The sequence below is a fragment of the Anser anser genome (genome assembly GCF_964211835.1).
Source record: "Anser anser genome assembly, chromosome: 1".
Lineage (NCBI taxonomy): Eukaryota > Metazoa > Chordata > Aves > Anseriformes > Anatidae > Anser > Anser anser.
In genome coordinates this window covers 74,954,494-74,968,719 of record NC_139720.1, presented here as the reverse complement: position 1 = coordinate 74,968,719, position 14,226 = coordinate 74,954,494, and the positions used below count along the sequence as shown (strand labels likewise).

Genomic DNA, 14,226 nt, shown 5'->3' with positions numbered 1-14,226 from the left:
TTCAACATGACTGTAATTGTCATTGGCCTGCATAGCCTTCAGTCTTCCAACTGTAAGTCTCACAAGTGCTGGGATGACCAAGTGCGTGTATGGTCAGAGTGGAAATTAAGGGGTAACAGTTTTTCGCCATCTTCAAAATGCATCAAAAATGATACAAAAAATAATGGTATTAAGTGAAGCAGAATGTTCCGATTCAAGTATGTTTCACTACTGTAAAATCATCCATATGTAAATGTGTCCTGTAATCTGAATTGCATACTATAAATGCTCAAATCCAGCTGCCTAGCATAGCGAATGCTAAAATTCAAGAATAACTTTGAAAGATTTTCAACTCTGAGACAGTTTTGAGTCTTTAATAATCATAGCCAAGCCACTGATTTTGGGTCTTGCTGGTTAGATCTTCTGTAGCAGTTGCAAAAACAGACATCTGGAAGTGATCACATGATGCTACCTTGTTTGCTTTTGTGTCAGAGGCATGCTTCACTACTACCTTTTTTAGATGCTAATCACAAAAGTGGCCTCTGAGACTGGAGTAATTCACTAGTTCAGTCCTAATGACTCAGCTTTGAAGATTGTTTAGATAGATAGATAGACCTACATCAGTCTTTAGTTATAAGAGAGTGAATCTGTAATCTACTTTTGCTGCATCTAAATTTACTTTTTTGTTGTTGTTGTTTTAGGCGTTGGAAAAGATAAAATTACAATACAAATAATATTCTGGGAGAGTAGAATTTCCCAGCTTTGTCTGGTCTGTCCTTGACTCTAAATCTCCTCATGTAATTGTCTAGCACTGGTTCTTGAGCAGAAGCATACAAACTATTATACTCCCACTTTCTTCTATCCAACTAAAGGCATGGGTTCGCACATACTGAGAAGCTGTGTGACTTTGCTGAATGATGTCAGGACTCATGAAATCTTGTTCCCAGTCAAGTTAGTGCTGGCAGGCACTCCGTTCTTTAAAGAGGCTACAGTTTTATGCATTGCTTTAGCAGTGGTATATATTGCTATTATACTAATACAGTGACTAAATCTGTTCATGTTGGTAACTCACTTTATAAAATACAAAGCCTAGAAACTGGTCTGTGTAGCTTTGCAGAGCTTCACTTGACTGAACATCCTTCCCCTTTTTATAAAGTTTATCAACAGGATCACAGATGTTCAAAACAGAAAGTGTGAATTACAGAAATCAGATCTACTTCAAATACCAACATTTAATATAAAGATTTTTTTGTGCGTTTATCTAACAGTGTGAGAAACACTCTGTAGCCAACAACTTAGGCTCAGGCGAGGATCTCAGTGGAGTAGTAATTTATTCGCAATTGCAATGGCGGGCGTCCCACAAGCAGGAGTGTGCCTACTAGTCATACAGTATGGTTTATATAATTTATTTCTCGATGGCCAGGACCCTCCCTTGTTTCCCCATTGACTAGGTAATCCAGGTTCACAACCTATCCGATGCTTCAGAGACAATACATGGCCTTCAGTTGCTGGCCTGTTAAATTTCAAATTTCTTTTGACTTTTTTACTGTTTGAAGTGGCAATGTTTCTTCATTTATCTGACTTGACACCGTGGTTTTCACCTAATTGTTCTAAGGAGTCTGGTTGTCTGCATTTTACAAGGTCGCCTGCTAAATTTTCTTATCACTGCAAGCATATCTCAATACTGCATTCCTTACCTTTAAACAATGTTACTCTGCAAAAACATTTTTATTCCCACAACAGCTCATGTAGCAAATATATATTTAACAAAGCATTTCTGATGATTTTTTGTTGTTACAAGATAAAATATGACGCTATGTTAAGAATGCCAACAAGTGTAACTGTTTTTTCTCCAGCACCATCTACATTTTGACATACATAAATATTTTTGGTGGGAAGAATGGGAATGTTTAGATACTAAAATACTGTTAGGATTTTCTCCCAGGAGTTCCAAGTTTATTTTGGTCATGTTGATAAAATTAGATGCATTCTGATACCCTAGGAACTCTGTTTTGTGCACATTGTTATTAAAATCTTCTCACATTTAGTCTTTTAATATTGCGTGGGAGTCCTAAACTAGTATCAGATGCCCATTCTAGAGGGCAAGGTATCCTTCCTGAGTAGAAATAGTCTTAAGCTGTGCACTAAGAATCTACCCTACAATTAAGTTTTGAGAAAATTGTGATCTATACAATAAAATAAGGGATGAATGGGGAAATTTTGTTGAGGGCTGAACAAACAAACCTTTCAAGAACATCTGCTGACAGACTATGCTTTACTGAATACCATAGAATTGCCAGTAATAATAAAGGGAGGAAAATCCTGAGTCTTTGTCTGGGTCACTGTTTCCCTACCTGTATTGCAGTACATTAAAAGATAATGTTTTCTTACAGCATATAACAAGTGCACAAAAAGGAAGGGAATGCATTCCAGACTCTGGAAGCAATGTCTGAATCACTCTGTTACTTGTATAGAATATATTGAAATGAATAATATATTCCCACTTGAAATTTGTTGCAGATGCTTATAATTAGGATGGATAAGATATAAAGTAGAATCCCAGTAGAATCCGCTCTAGCACTGAGCAAAATCAGTGGCAGAATGAATCTGAAGTAATTTTCTTCTTAGCTGATTGCATTTCTGGACATAGAGTCTGGAAAAGGATAAAAGGCACAAGGAAGGTCTGCAGTAATAACTGTGATTCCAAAGGATGGTATTTGCTTAAATGGAGTCTTGGATATTGGTTTACTTACTGAGTAATTGAGATGCCCTTGCTTTTATAGCCTACTGTGCTGCACCTGAAGCTGGACCACATGCCTGAGGAGCCTTTAGCTTTATGTTAACAGCACTGAGATGGCAGATGCCATCTGAAGGAGAGTTTCTTTGGCTGTGGTGTTTCTTCAGTGCCTACAGTTCTTTCTACGGGCTAAAAAAGACCTGGAGAGGGGAAAAGAGCACCTTCCTTATAGTCAAGAAGTAGCAGGAGCTTTTGGGGACAAGGACTGTGCAGTCTTACTGCTGTATTGAGGGCACCTCTGAGCCAGTGAGAGCAGAGAAATGTGTCGATAACAGGGCTAATGTTTCTATCACCAGTTCTAAGGCAGTGATTTCTTGGAGCTGTTCCACCTGCATAAAACAAAGTTGCGAACTTTCTTTATGTTTGGGAGAGCTGGTGGCATGAGGCAATGCTAATAAGTAAGCTGTTAGGCAGACTTTGGGGGAAGGTGGATGAGGAAACAGGGAGGTCGTTCGAGTGTAGGTGGCAGGTTTGTTGTGATATTGAGATCAAAACTGCATTTGATTTCAAAAATACAAGCTCTAAAAATAAAACAGGATGCCAACTTATAATATGGAAATGTGCTTCAACAAAAGTATGTTTGCTGTTGCCCTGTGCCTTTCTTAATACAGGTCTGTACCTGTTGTTAATGAAGATCTCAGCAGAGATGTAGCAACTAATGTCTGATACTCAGTGCCTTGCCAAAATACCTGTTGAATTTTGTAGAAAGTGCTGTTCCTGTCATGTCCTTGGAGGGGAATGTGCAGAATCGTACTTTCCCATGTACAATAAAATATACAGACAGAAAAGCAAGTATGGGTCAGACTGGGTCTCCCTTCTCTGGTGTGCATGAGCAGTTACTTGAATGAGAAAATACTAATTTGTACTGATGTTGCAGGGGGAAAAAAGCCTTAATGGGAATAGTGAAGTTGGTCATATGCCTGGCATATTATCTTGAATTTTGTATGGGATAACATAAGAAAATAATCTAAAATTACAGAATTTCAATGCACAGGATTGCAGTATTTTTCTGCCATTCTCATCTCTTTAAAAGGCGTAGCACCTGGCAGCCCCAGTGCTAGCGATAGATTTGAGGAGGATTTTTACACAATTACTCTGCCATGGAAAGGTTTTTGAAATTGTGGAATTTACTGTATGATTTATGTCATCAGTGCTAAATTGCTGTTAGCAACTGCAGTGCTCTTGGTGATACTAACTTAATTGGGACAAGACTTTATGCAGAATGTGGTCTGTGCAAGTCAGAGCACTCAGCTTCCTTCCATTGTTAGAAAATACAAACTGGTCTGCAGCTGTAGAGCTAATGTCTGCATGGAATAAATGGTCTTTGTAAAAAAATTTTCAACTAGAATACATAATATAAATTATTCTGAAGCAAATCAGCAGCATCAGTTAAGAGGCACATTTCTACCTCAGTAGTGAACAAGTACCATTATTTAAAAATAAAACCAAAATAACAACAACAAAAAAAAGCATTTTAAATCATTTGGTAGACCAGAGAGAAAAAATAATAGCATCTCGTGTCTAAATTATCTATCATCTGAGAAAAATCAGTATGCATATTATTATAATAGAGGAAGACTGTATGGAATGATTTTCTATTTTGAAAAGCCATGTGGTTCTGCTTTACTTCAGTATGTGAAGAACTATGAGAGGTCATTGCCCCACATATCCCAGGTCACCATTACTTTGTGTGTGGGAATAAAAATGTTGTTTTTGCAGAGTTACATTGTTTAAAGGTAAGGAATGTGGTATTGTGATAGGCTTGCAGTGATAAGAAAGCTTAACAGACAACCTTGTAAAATGCAGACAACCAGAATCTTTAGAGCAATTAGGCGGAAATCACTGTGTAAGAAACATTACCACCTCAAAGAGTATAAAAGTCAAAAGAAATTTGACTTAATAACAGGCCGACAACTGAAAGCCATGTATTGTCTGCAAAGCACCGGATAGGTTGTGAATCTGGATTACCCAGTCAATGGGGAAACAGGGGAGGGTCCCGGTCCTCGAGAAAAAAAAAAAAGTATATAAACTGTGTTATGGAACTAGTAGGTGTGTTCTCCTGCTTGTGGGGCGCCCGCCATTGCAATCGCGAATAAATTACTACTCCACTGAGATCCTCGCCTGAGCCTAAGTTGTTGGCTACAGAGTGTTTCTCACATGTGACACACCTAATTACAGTAATCTCGTTTTGAATGGAGTATCAAATGCTGAAGTAGAGGAAGCAACAACAACAACAAAAGCCTATAAAAAAGATTTTCAATGTTAAAATGAGCAAATGTCAATCCAGACTTTTAAGTGTTCAGCAAAACGTTAAACCTAACAATTCTGGGCTGAAATTAAAATAGATTTTGAACTAGATTTGGTCTTTCCAGTGTAATTTTTTTGAAAGACGTGTTTTCTTAATGAATATACTCTCACAGGAATCTCCTGACAAAAGAGGGTACCAGAGAGAATTTTCTGGGTCATAAACTGCTGGTATCTCATTCAGTGTGGAAGGTTTCAATGAATAATGTAACTGGCTGCCTTGGTACTCCTCTTTACACAGAACACACACTTCAAATGGAAGGCCATTCAACTCATGCGGCAGCAGCTGCGTCACTTTGAATGGCTATCAGCCAGTTAAATTATTAAAGACTAACAAACACTTGATGAAAGTCCTCACATAAGCTCTTCATTTCGTATTTGGAAGAGCACTGTTTGTTTGAACTTTGTTTTGTTTTCTTTTTTTTTGAAGTGTAATGTTGTTTTCTTTTGCCATAGACACTCTCTTCTTGTTTCAAACAGTCCAGTTTCCTTTTATTTTACAATAGGTTGACATACTTTTCCTACTTAGGCTGTAAATTTAAACATTTCTGTTATAAACATGTAGGGTATCAAAGTGTGAGGCGAATGGATGTATTTGTGTGTTTTTTTAAATTATTGAAAGATATTTGCACATAAGTCTTTTAATTTCAAGTGCTGTACTTAGGTTGGTTAAGATTTGTATGCTGTTTGGATTGTGTGTATAGCTTGTGAACCAATTTGTGTGCTTTCTTGGTTGGAGTTTGTACTTACAGATTTTTAGATTACAATTTCATAAAAACATTCTGGTATGTGAACTGACTGATTTTTTTTTTCTCTAAAGGTTGGATAAAAAGTTTTTTCCACAATGCCTTAAAGCTAAGTGTAATCTAAGACTTCAGTGTTAATTTTATGAAATGAAACAACCACTGTGGTAGTCCTGCTGTTAATTTAACATTTGTATGTGCTGCAGTGATACTAGTATTTTTTTTATGGATTCAGGTTATTTTGTATGCACTGAAAATTGCATTTGTAAGCTATCTCACTTGGCCTGTGCCTGTTGAATGCAGGTAAATTCCTTGCTAATTATATAATTTTGCAAAAATATAGAATAACCTTAAATGAAATGGGCAACCTAATCAATGAATAACTTTGTGTACCTCTTCGGCATAAGTAAGGCTACCACTCCATTTCCCTACCACCACTGTCTTTTTTTGTTTGTTTTGTTTTCCCTTCTGTTTACTCAAAATACTTATTTTAACATTAACTTACGAAGTGGAAAGAGCTGCAGGGACTGTTTTCTGTGGATGCAGTGTATGCCTGGTCTTTGTCCTGAGCCATCTACTACACAGGAGTTAATTTTACCACCAGTGCTTGTATTGTAACACAAGTCTTATAGATCACAGATCTTTCATTCTGTGAAGATTTTGAGAGCGTTCCCCCAAACAGCTGGAGGAGCTGTGTTTGAACTGACTTATTTAATAAATTATGTAACTCTTCAACACCCACAGTACTGGCACTACCACTGCTAAATGATGCAAAAACACACTTGACTGGCCAACTTGGTACTGAGGGATTTAGGGAGCTGCGGTTTTGGATAAGTACACTCAGAACTGTGTGAAAGATGCATCTATTCATAGTGTATCTGAGTCCGACTGGCAAAAATGCATCTCGTTAATGACTCTAAGTGTTGAAATATTCACTGGAAAAATGTGTATTAGTTGAATTAGTTGTAGTATTCTACACAGTAGAATACCTGAAGTTTTTGGTATGTTAATCCTTTTTTTCCTCAAATGAACAGAGTAAAAATCCTCTGCTATGGGCAATACACTGTTGTTTCAGAAAACCAAACTTATTTGTCCTTCCCAAGAAGCCATATCAATAAACAGTATTCATCAAAAGATCCTTCACAGGCAAACACAAGACAGGTTTTTCTTGCTGTGAGGTATAAAGATCAAGCATTTGCTGGAAGGAGGGTGTTTGATTAAGGCTGGGGCAATGGGCTGTCTAACCAAGAAAAACTTCCTCAGTTTTTAGTTTAGATTTACCATACGTTACAAAATCAGAGTAGCATAGCATAAAGTTCACAGATTTTTAAAGGCAATGTGATATATGGAGTAATAATTCCTGTCAAGAAGATGGTTGATGTTAATAAAGAAGGGGGAGATGTGGGAGTGTGGCCATGGAGGTCCACAAGCCCCATCAGACTCTTAAAGATGAGGCCATCAGGAATGTAAAGAGTTTAGAGGGAACAAAGAAGGGTGATTCAGGAGACGCCATGCCGTCTCGGGTTGCTTGTTCTCCAGCCGTTAAGGCATGGAAGTTGCTGGGGGTTTGCTGGTTGCCGGGCAAAGTTGTTTGACCAATGAAGAGTTAGCGGAAAAGGACTGCTGTGAGGCGAATAGTATAAGAAGGGAGCCTGTCCTCAATGTGGGATGCAACACGATATGATGAAGTTCTGTCATCAATAAAGTAGTAGCAGTCACTGATCCTAAAAGAACCCTGGTGTCCGCGTGGTCATTATGCCACAAATGGCACCCGAACAGGGACCTGAAGAAAACAAACAGGGACATGAACAACAGGAACAGGGACAGGCTAACAGAACAGGGACCAGGACAGGAACAGGGACGTTGATCGCCTAATGAAGATAGGTTCGGCCAAACTCAGCAAACCTCTCAAATAAGCTCGTATAGAAGGTTGCTGGAAATAGGCGCACCGGAGCTGGAAGAAGCTCCAGCTGAGAGAAGCGGACCCGCGCACACAACTGCCCCTCGCTGGCTGAAGGTAAGCAGTTGCGCATTATGGGGAATCATACGTCCTTAGAAACAAAGACTGTCCTGGTAACCTTACAGCTTATTCCCTTTATTAACAATCAGACAGTTTATGATCCTGAAACATGGGACCAAATTGAGGTCAAGGTGTGGGACTCTGCTACTAGAGACGACGGGGTTGTGGTGGGATTGCTTGGCCCCTGGCGAGCAATCTCTGAGGCCTTAAAGAGCCATGTGCGACCACAATCAGAAACGTGTGGTTTGCCAGATAGTGAGGGAGCTGTGGGCTCGTCCACTGATCCACCTGCTACACCATCGGCCCCCCCCGCCGCTACTGGCATCGCAGGCCTTTGCTGTTATGCCCCCTGATGACCTGGGCGTTCCTTTTGATCCAAGCCCTATAGGCCCTGAAAAGGAGCCAGATCTGTTTCCCTTAGATCTGGGAGGAATAGGATACATAAGGCCCGAAGGCTGAGTTGCTTAACAGCTTAAAGCGAGACATATTGTACCCATGACTAGCCCTGGAATTCTCCGGTGTTTGCAATCAAGAAAAGGAATGGAAAATGGAGGCTGTTATATGATCTGAGAAAAATTAATGAAGTCATGGAAGATATGGGAGCACTTCAACCAGGATTACCAACTCCAACAATGCTCCCCCAGTCATGGACATCAATAGTAATAGACTTAAAGGATTGTTTGTTAAACACTTGCCAGAATTCAGAAAACTTTGCCATGTTTATGTTTCAATTGATACCTTTTCTGATTGTACATATGTATAAGTGTACTTGGGTTTCTTATGAATATGTAAAAGTAATGTTCTATATATTTAGAAAGTTCGACGGTTGTGTGTGCGTGTTGGTAGAGCACAGACTCCCCGTGCACCCAGCGCTGTTTACTTGCCTTTTATAAATATTACTAAATTCAGATTGAGTTGTATCTTCATTTATAACAGCAGGGTTACCTATGAATTAAGACAAACGCTTCTGTAACAAAGCATGACAGGAGTGTCCTGGTGAAGCAGTAACCTTTAAAGAATATCTGAGCAGGTTAGGGGAGAGGAGTATTGCAGTGCTTGGTAGACAGGTACATGGAGCCAGGATGATGTGGACATGATTGTGTGGTCACTGAAATTTGTATCAGCTACTCATTAAACATTGACTGCGGGCAGATCCTTATAAAATCCCTTTTGTATGCTCCATGCAACATTGATCACAGGATGCTTCCTCATATCTTGCAGTAAAAAAAATCAGAATTGAAAGCTGCTGGCAGGTCTGGGACATGCCAAGGAAACAGGAAGAGAAGCTGAGGTTATAACCAATGTCTTAAGCAGGATTTCCGCTTATTGAAATTAATTTCTGAAATCAGGAGGAAAAAAAAAAAAAAACTTTGGACAGGAATAAGAAAACAAATTCTGTGTAAGCTTCAGGACTGACCAGTGCTTAAAGAAACAATTTAAACATGCCCTGTGTTTGCATTCTATTTGGACACCAATTTATCATGTCACTAGAATCACCTTCTGGTTGCTGTTCCCAGCTTGTGCAGCTCTTCAATTTGGCAAAGTTGTTTTTTTTTTTTTTTTTTTTTTGATCCAGGCAGTGCAACTCATATCCCAGGGCTGCACATGGCTCCTCACAACTGTTAAACCACTTCGTACCTTTCCAAGGCAGCTCACAGGCTACAGTCTGAGTGAGTTGTGCCAGTGATGGTCAGTTCCTTGGGTGCCTTGGGCCTTTGCTGTGTGCAGAGCCTGGGGAAGAGGAGGTGGGCACCACCGGTCTGCCCTGGGGGCTAGACCTGCTGGAAGCTGGAAATTGTGCAGCGCATACTGGTGGTGCACCAGTGCATCAGGGGACACCCCACAATGCTGCCTGAGGGCCTGGGAGGGAGCAGGGCTGCTGAACGCAACAGGCCAAGTAGGCCTCATTTCTGTGCTCTTTCTAACAACTGTCACTTCTCTTTACCCAAACAAAAACAGTTAAGTTTTATGACTGTTTTTGATATGGAGTCTGTGATCTGTACTCATGTTTGGGCCAGAGGTGAGGGGTTGCCCTAACGTACACTGGGACTTGCTGTGCTCCCTGAAGGTCTCAAGCATTAGGTGTTAACAGCTTCGTTTTGCCTCATTTGTTTTTGGAGAAGTTATACTTTCTTCAGAGAGACTTTGTTCAGGATTTCCTGAGAATTTTTTTTGTCACCAACCCATTTTTAAGCTCAGAGTTCCCAGGGCTCGTGCATGGAGAAGCTCAGCAGCCTGGCCAGAGGAGCTGAATGCAAGAAGCATGGCTTGCAGGAACAGCTACTGCTGTTAAAATCTGCAAAGCATATTATTTTGTGAGATATTTAAAGTGTGTGGAAACACAGAACGTAATGGTAGTGTGGGAAAATTAGAGATGTGGCAGTATTGCTCAGAGAACCTTATTAATATGAGAAGCCCTAGCCCAAGCTCTCTGCAACACAGGACATCGGCGACACGCGGCCAGCGCTCCCAGCTCTCGGTTGCTTTTGCCAGCAATGCGCAGCAGTGCTGTGGGTGACTTTGTCCCTCATGTGCTGGAGCAGTGGGTGGCTTGAGCAGAGGGACATTATAGCCTGGAAACCTAATCCATTAAAGGCTAATATTCAAAGCAGCTGCAGGTCCTGCTCCAAACCTGTGACTACCCCTTGATTCTGTGTTTTGCCAGTCTTTGTTTTTCACTCTCCCATTGATTTGCAAAATGCAACAGCAGGAGTGGAGACCCTAAGGCGAACCCATGGTTCAAATGCAGATAGAAAACCAATTAGAGACACAATGACGTGAGAAAGCATTGTGTTCTTCAATATCATTAGCTACCATGTTAAATAATACTTTCCACACACAAAACAAAAACAAAAACAACAACAAATATTTTTATACAGATGCAACATAGGTAATTAATGGTGTCTCTGTGTTTAGACAACTGCTCCAAGTAACAGTAGTTACAACAGAAATGCAAAACACTTTGTCTCTTTTCTTGAAAACACAAGGCAAAGCCAAAGATGCGTTGTGTAGTGCTGCTCCTGTGGCAGGTCAGGCAGGAAAATCTGTCCTCTAAGCTGCCCTAGGTTGGGTGCATGGACCCTTTGTCAAGTCGCCTTGACTTGACAAGTTCTCTGCTGGGGTAAGGGCTGCTGATGGGGAGCTGTGGCAGGATCATGGCCAAGGGCATGTGCATAACTTTAGGTACCCAGTAGTCTCATTAAAGTCAATGGGATCCCTTCAGGAGCTTAAAGTTAAGTATGCGCATCAGACTTTGCAGGATCAGAGCCTAACACTAGGAACTCTTTCAGGATGTTTCTAACGTGTATTCCACAGAGCCCTCATCACGCTCCCTGGTGCCATAATGAAAACTTATTTGGGATCGCAACTAACTGGTTTCGGCTGTTTCTCTGACTAAACGCTTTGCTTACGGTGGTGGTGCTCCCTCTCCGAGGTGCCCATGGAGTCCCTCACACCCCGCGCCGGGAGGGGAAGTCACAGCTGCAGTCCATTCACCCCCTTTTCTAACCCCTATCAGCACAGCTCTCCTCCTCAAATTTGAACATTTGAAATCTCAAATGCTTTTATTTATATATTTTGTATCCCCGAAGCTCCCCGGGTGCCCGGTGCATCCCCCCGGGGCGGCCGCCACCCGCGTCGGGTGGCCATGTCGTCCCGCCCCCGCCGCCCGCGGCCTTCCCCGCCGTGGCAGGGCGCTGTGGCCGGCGGCAGCGGCTCCCAGCCCGCCCCCTGCCCTCCGCGCCTCCGAGGCTTGCACGCCCCCTGCTCCCCACCGCGGCCGGCCGGGAGCTTTCCCCCTCCTCGCCTCTCGCAGGGCTTTGTTCGGCTCCGCGGGACGCTCCAGACCCCCGCACAGGGCACGGCAGGGCTCGGGCCGGCTGCCCCGGTACCCCCCTCCCCAAGGCGAAACCCATGTCCTCTGCTCCCATCCGCTCGCCGACGCTGCGGCCCCACAGGATGAAAAAAGACGAGTCGTTCCTGGGCAAGCTCGGCGGCACCCTGGCGAGGAAAAAGAAAGCCAAGGAGGGTGAGTTCGACCGGGGGGGGTGGGGGGGCAAAAAGTGCGTCCCACCGGCGCCCCCCGCAGCAGCCCCCGAGCAGGGCAGAAACCCCCTTTGTTCTCCAGCCGGGCAGCGCCGCCCGGGGCAGTGGAGGAGAGGGCGAAGGAGCAGCTGGGTCGGCGGCGTGCCAGCCTGCCTGCCCGCCCGCCTGCCCTCAGGCCTGCGAGCGGGCCCTGCCCCGGCGGGGCTTGGAGCCTCGGCCGGACCGGGGCTGGAGCCGGGGTCGGCGGCGAGGCGCGGAGGAGGAGCGGCCCCAACCGCCGCGGTCGGTTGGTGGGGGCGGTTGGTCGCCGAACGCCGGTCAGGCAGTCAGAGGGGCGCCCTCGGCCGCTGCCCGACTCGGCCAGTCGCTGTTGGGAGGGGAACCCGCTTCTGTAAAATAAACTGCTGGTGACAACGTGGGAGTCTTTTTTTTCCTTTTTTTTTAATCTAGTCGAAGCGTGAGAATTGTAAAAGCTGCGAGGGAATGATTAAATCCATCTGTGTTTTGTGCCTGGTTTATCCATGCCTTTTATATTGGCACAGATATTTTGCCCAGGGGATTTCGGTTACTGACTAACTTAAGCAAAAAGGTGTCACCCCCCCGACACGACAGAATTTAGCATGGGCACCCTCATAGGAGAGCATGAAGGTGTTGGCCTCCCCCTTTGGCATGGGGCACCTGGAAGAAGCTCTGTCAGCCACAGCACCAGCTGATGCTGCACCCATCTTAGGGACATGCAGCTTCATGGGGTGCATGCTGCTAGCTGCCCACAGCTGGTCTTCTCATCTAGATACTCCCACAAGGTGTTTTCGTAGCTGTCTGTTTACACCAAAGGCTGTGCGGGGATAGTACTGCTTGCACTGAAGCAACACGTCTCCCTATCTACACAAAAAAGTTGTCTTCCAGCCAACAGGCTTGATAAAGATGGTCTAGCACTGTATGAACAAACTATAACTTTCCCCTGAGCATCGCCTCCTTGAGGACAGTGTATACTGTTGCCCTCCGATTCCCTGACTGACCAAACACCTGCTTTTTGTGGAGAAACTCATCCCACTGTGCACAAAGTGGTGCCTTCTGCTCGCAGGAAATCTGAGTATGGTTTCCTTATGTTGAGATGCAGCTTTGGCTTTCTGGCTGGTTAAAATTGGCCTTGGCTCTGTTGTGGTGCCAGAGGGGTGTAGGGTAGGAAGCAATTCTAGTTTCAGTCTCCTTTTGACTAGCTGTTGAGTGAGCGTGCTTTGCCCATGTTGAGTCTATTAATTGCCTGTGATATTTAGAAGGCAGATTTTAATACTTAAAATATTTGGCCTCAAAACCCATCTCAAGGAAATGCTTCCCTTTCCTTCTCCTGGCTGTTCTGGTGTGGCTTACTGGTATTTCCTCCATTATCTATTTTAAATCAAGTTTCTCTGTTGTGGTTCTGCTGAGGAGCAGCAGAAGCAGTCGTGCCTTTAGCGTGATGTCATTTACTTCTGAAGGAAGATGGCGGAGAAAACCCATTTCCAGCAGGGGATGGCAACTGCACGCTTGGAAAGATTAGTTCGTTCAAAGGTGACTTTTAAACCTAAACAGGTTGGAGGTGCCTCTTCTTCAACAAGAAGTGTCAGTGTTGTGAGACCGTGTTTTTAAGGAGACCAGTCACTCGGTCAGAGTGCCGCAGTCACTCAGCTGGGGCCATTTTGCTGAGTTTGTGTTATTTTTTGCCAGATCCTGTGGCCACAGCTCCCCTTGCTGTAGGATGGCCTGTTGTAGTTGCTGCTTTGGTGTTCGCTGGGGAACTGATGCTGTGGTAATATAGAAAGCATGGCCATGCTTTTGCCAGTATGATGTGAAGGAAATGGAAATGTGTGACTCAGCTTTTAATCTGAGTATTCCTTCCAGTTTGACAAGGGGAACAGAGAAAACACGGTTCCCACCCCTGGAGCTGCCTCTTGGTCATGATGTGTTTATGCACAGTACTATGGTGCTGCAGGCCATTGAAGCACTTCATTTTAGAGGAAAATGGCTTACGACCCTTCTGCTTTTTCCTCATTAGGAAGATTTAAGGCCCATGGAAGGCGTGCTTTGAGCTGTCTTGTGCATTGTGCTGGGGTGGCTCTCATGCAGGTCATTAAGACCGCAGCCCTGAAACTGGAGGGGACCCAGGGCTAAGCTGCGAAGAGGTGCTGGGGTGGGGATCAGTGTTGAGGGAGAGAGGCTCTTCAAGCCTTGTGCTAGGACTTGGCCGGCCACCAGAACAAACTGCAGGGCTAGAAGCTAAATCTTGGTATGAGACTGTGAAACAGAAGCAAATTGGAAGCTCAGCTAAGTGACACTGAATGAATTGATAGACCACATAA

At 43.5% G+C, this 14,226-nt stretch overlaps 1 protein-coding gene across 3 annotated transcripts in view; it reads left to right on the top strand.

The window, feature by feature from the left end:
- The first annotated feature begins 9 nt into the window (after window positions 1–9).
- The window catches only part of PARVB (parvin beta), an 89,375-nt gene continuing 75,158 nt past the window's right edge, over window positions 10–14,226 (top strand). Inside the window, exon 1 of one of the 3 annotated variants that reach the window (XM_083821326.1) lies at window positions 10–7,840. Coding sequence is in view for 1 of the 3 variants with exons in the window: in XM_083821325.1 (XP_083677451.1) it covers window positions 11,756–11,870 (115 nt within the window). In the remaining 2 variants the exon portion in view is untranslated. Of the gene's footprint in view, window positions 7,841–11,514; window positions 11,871–14,226 lie in introns of those variants that run through there. The other 2 variants (XR_014578599.1, XM_083821325.1) reach the window with 2 other exon arrangements.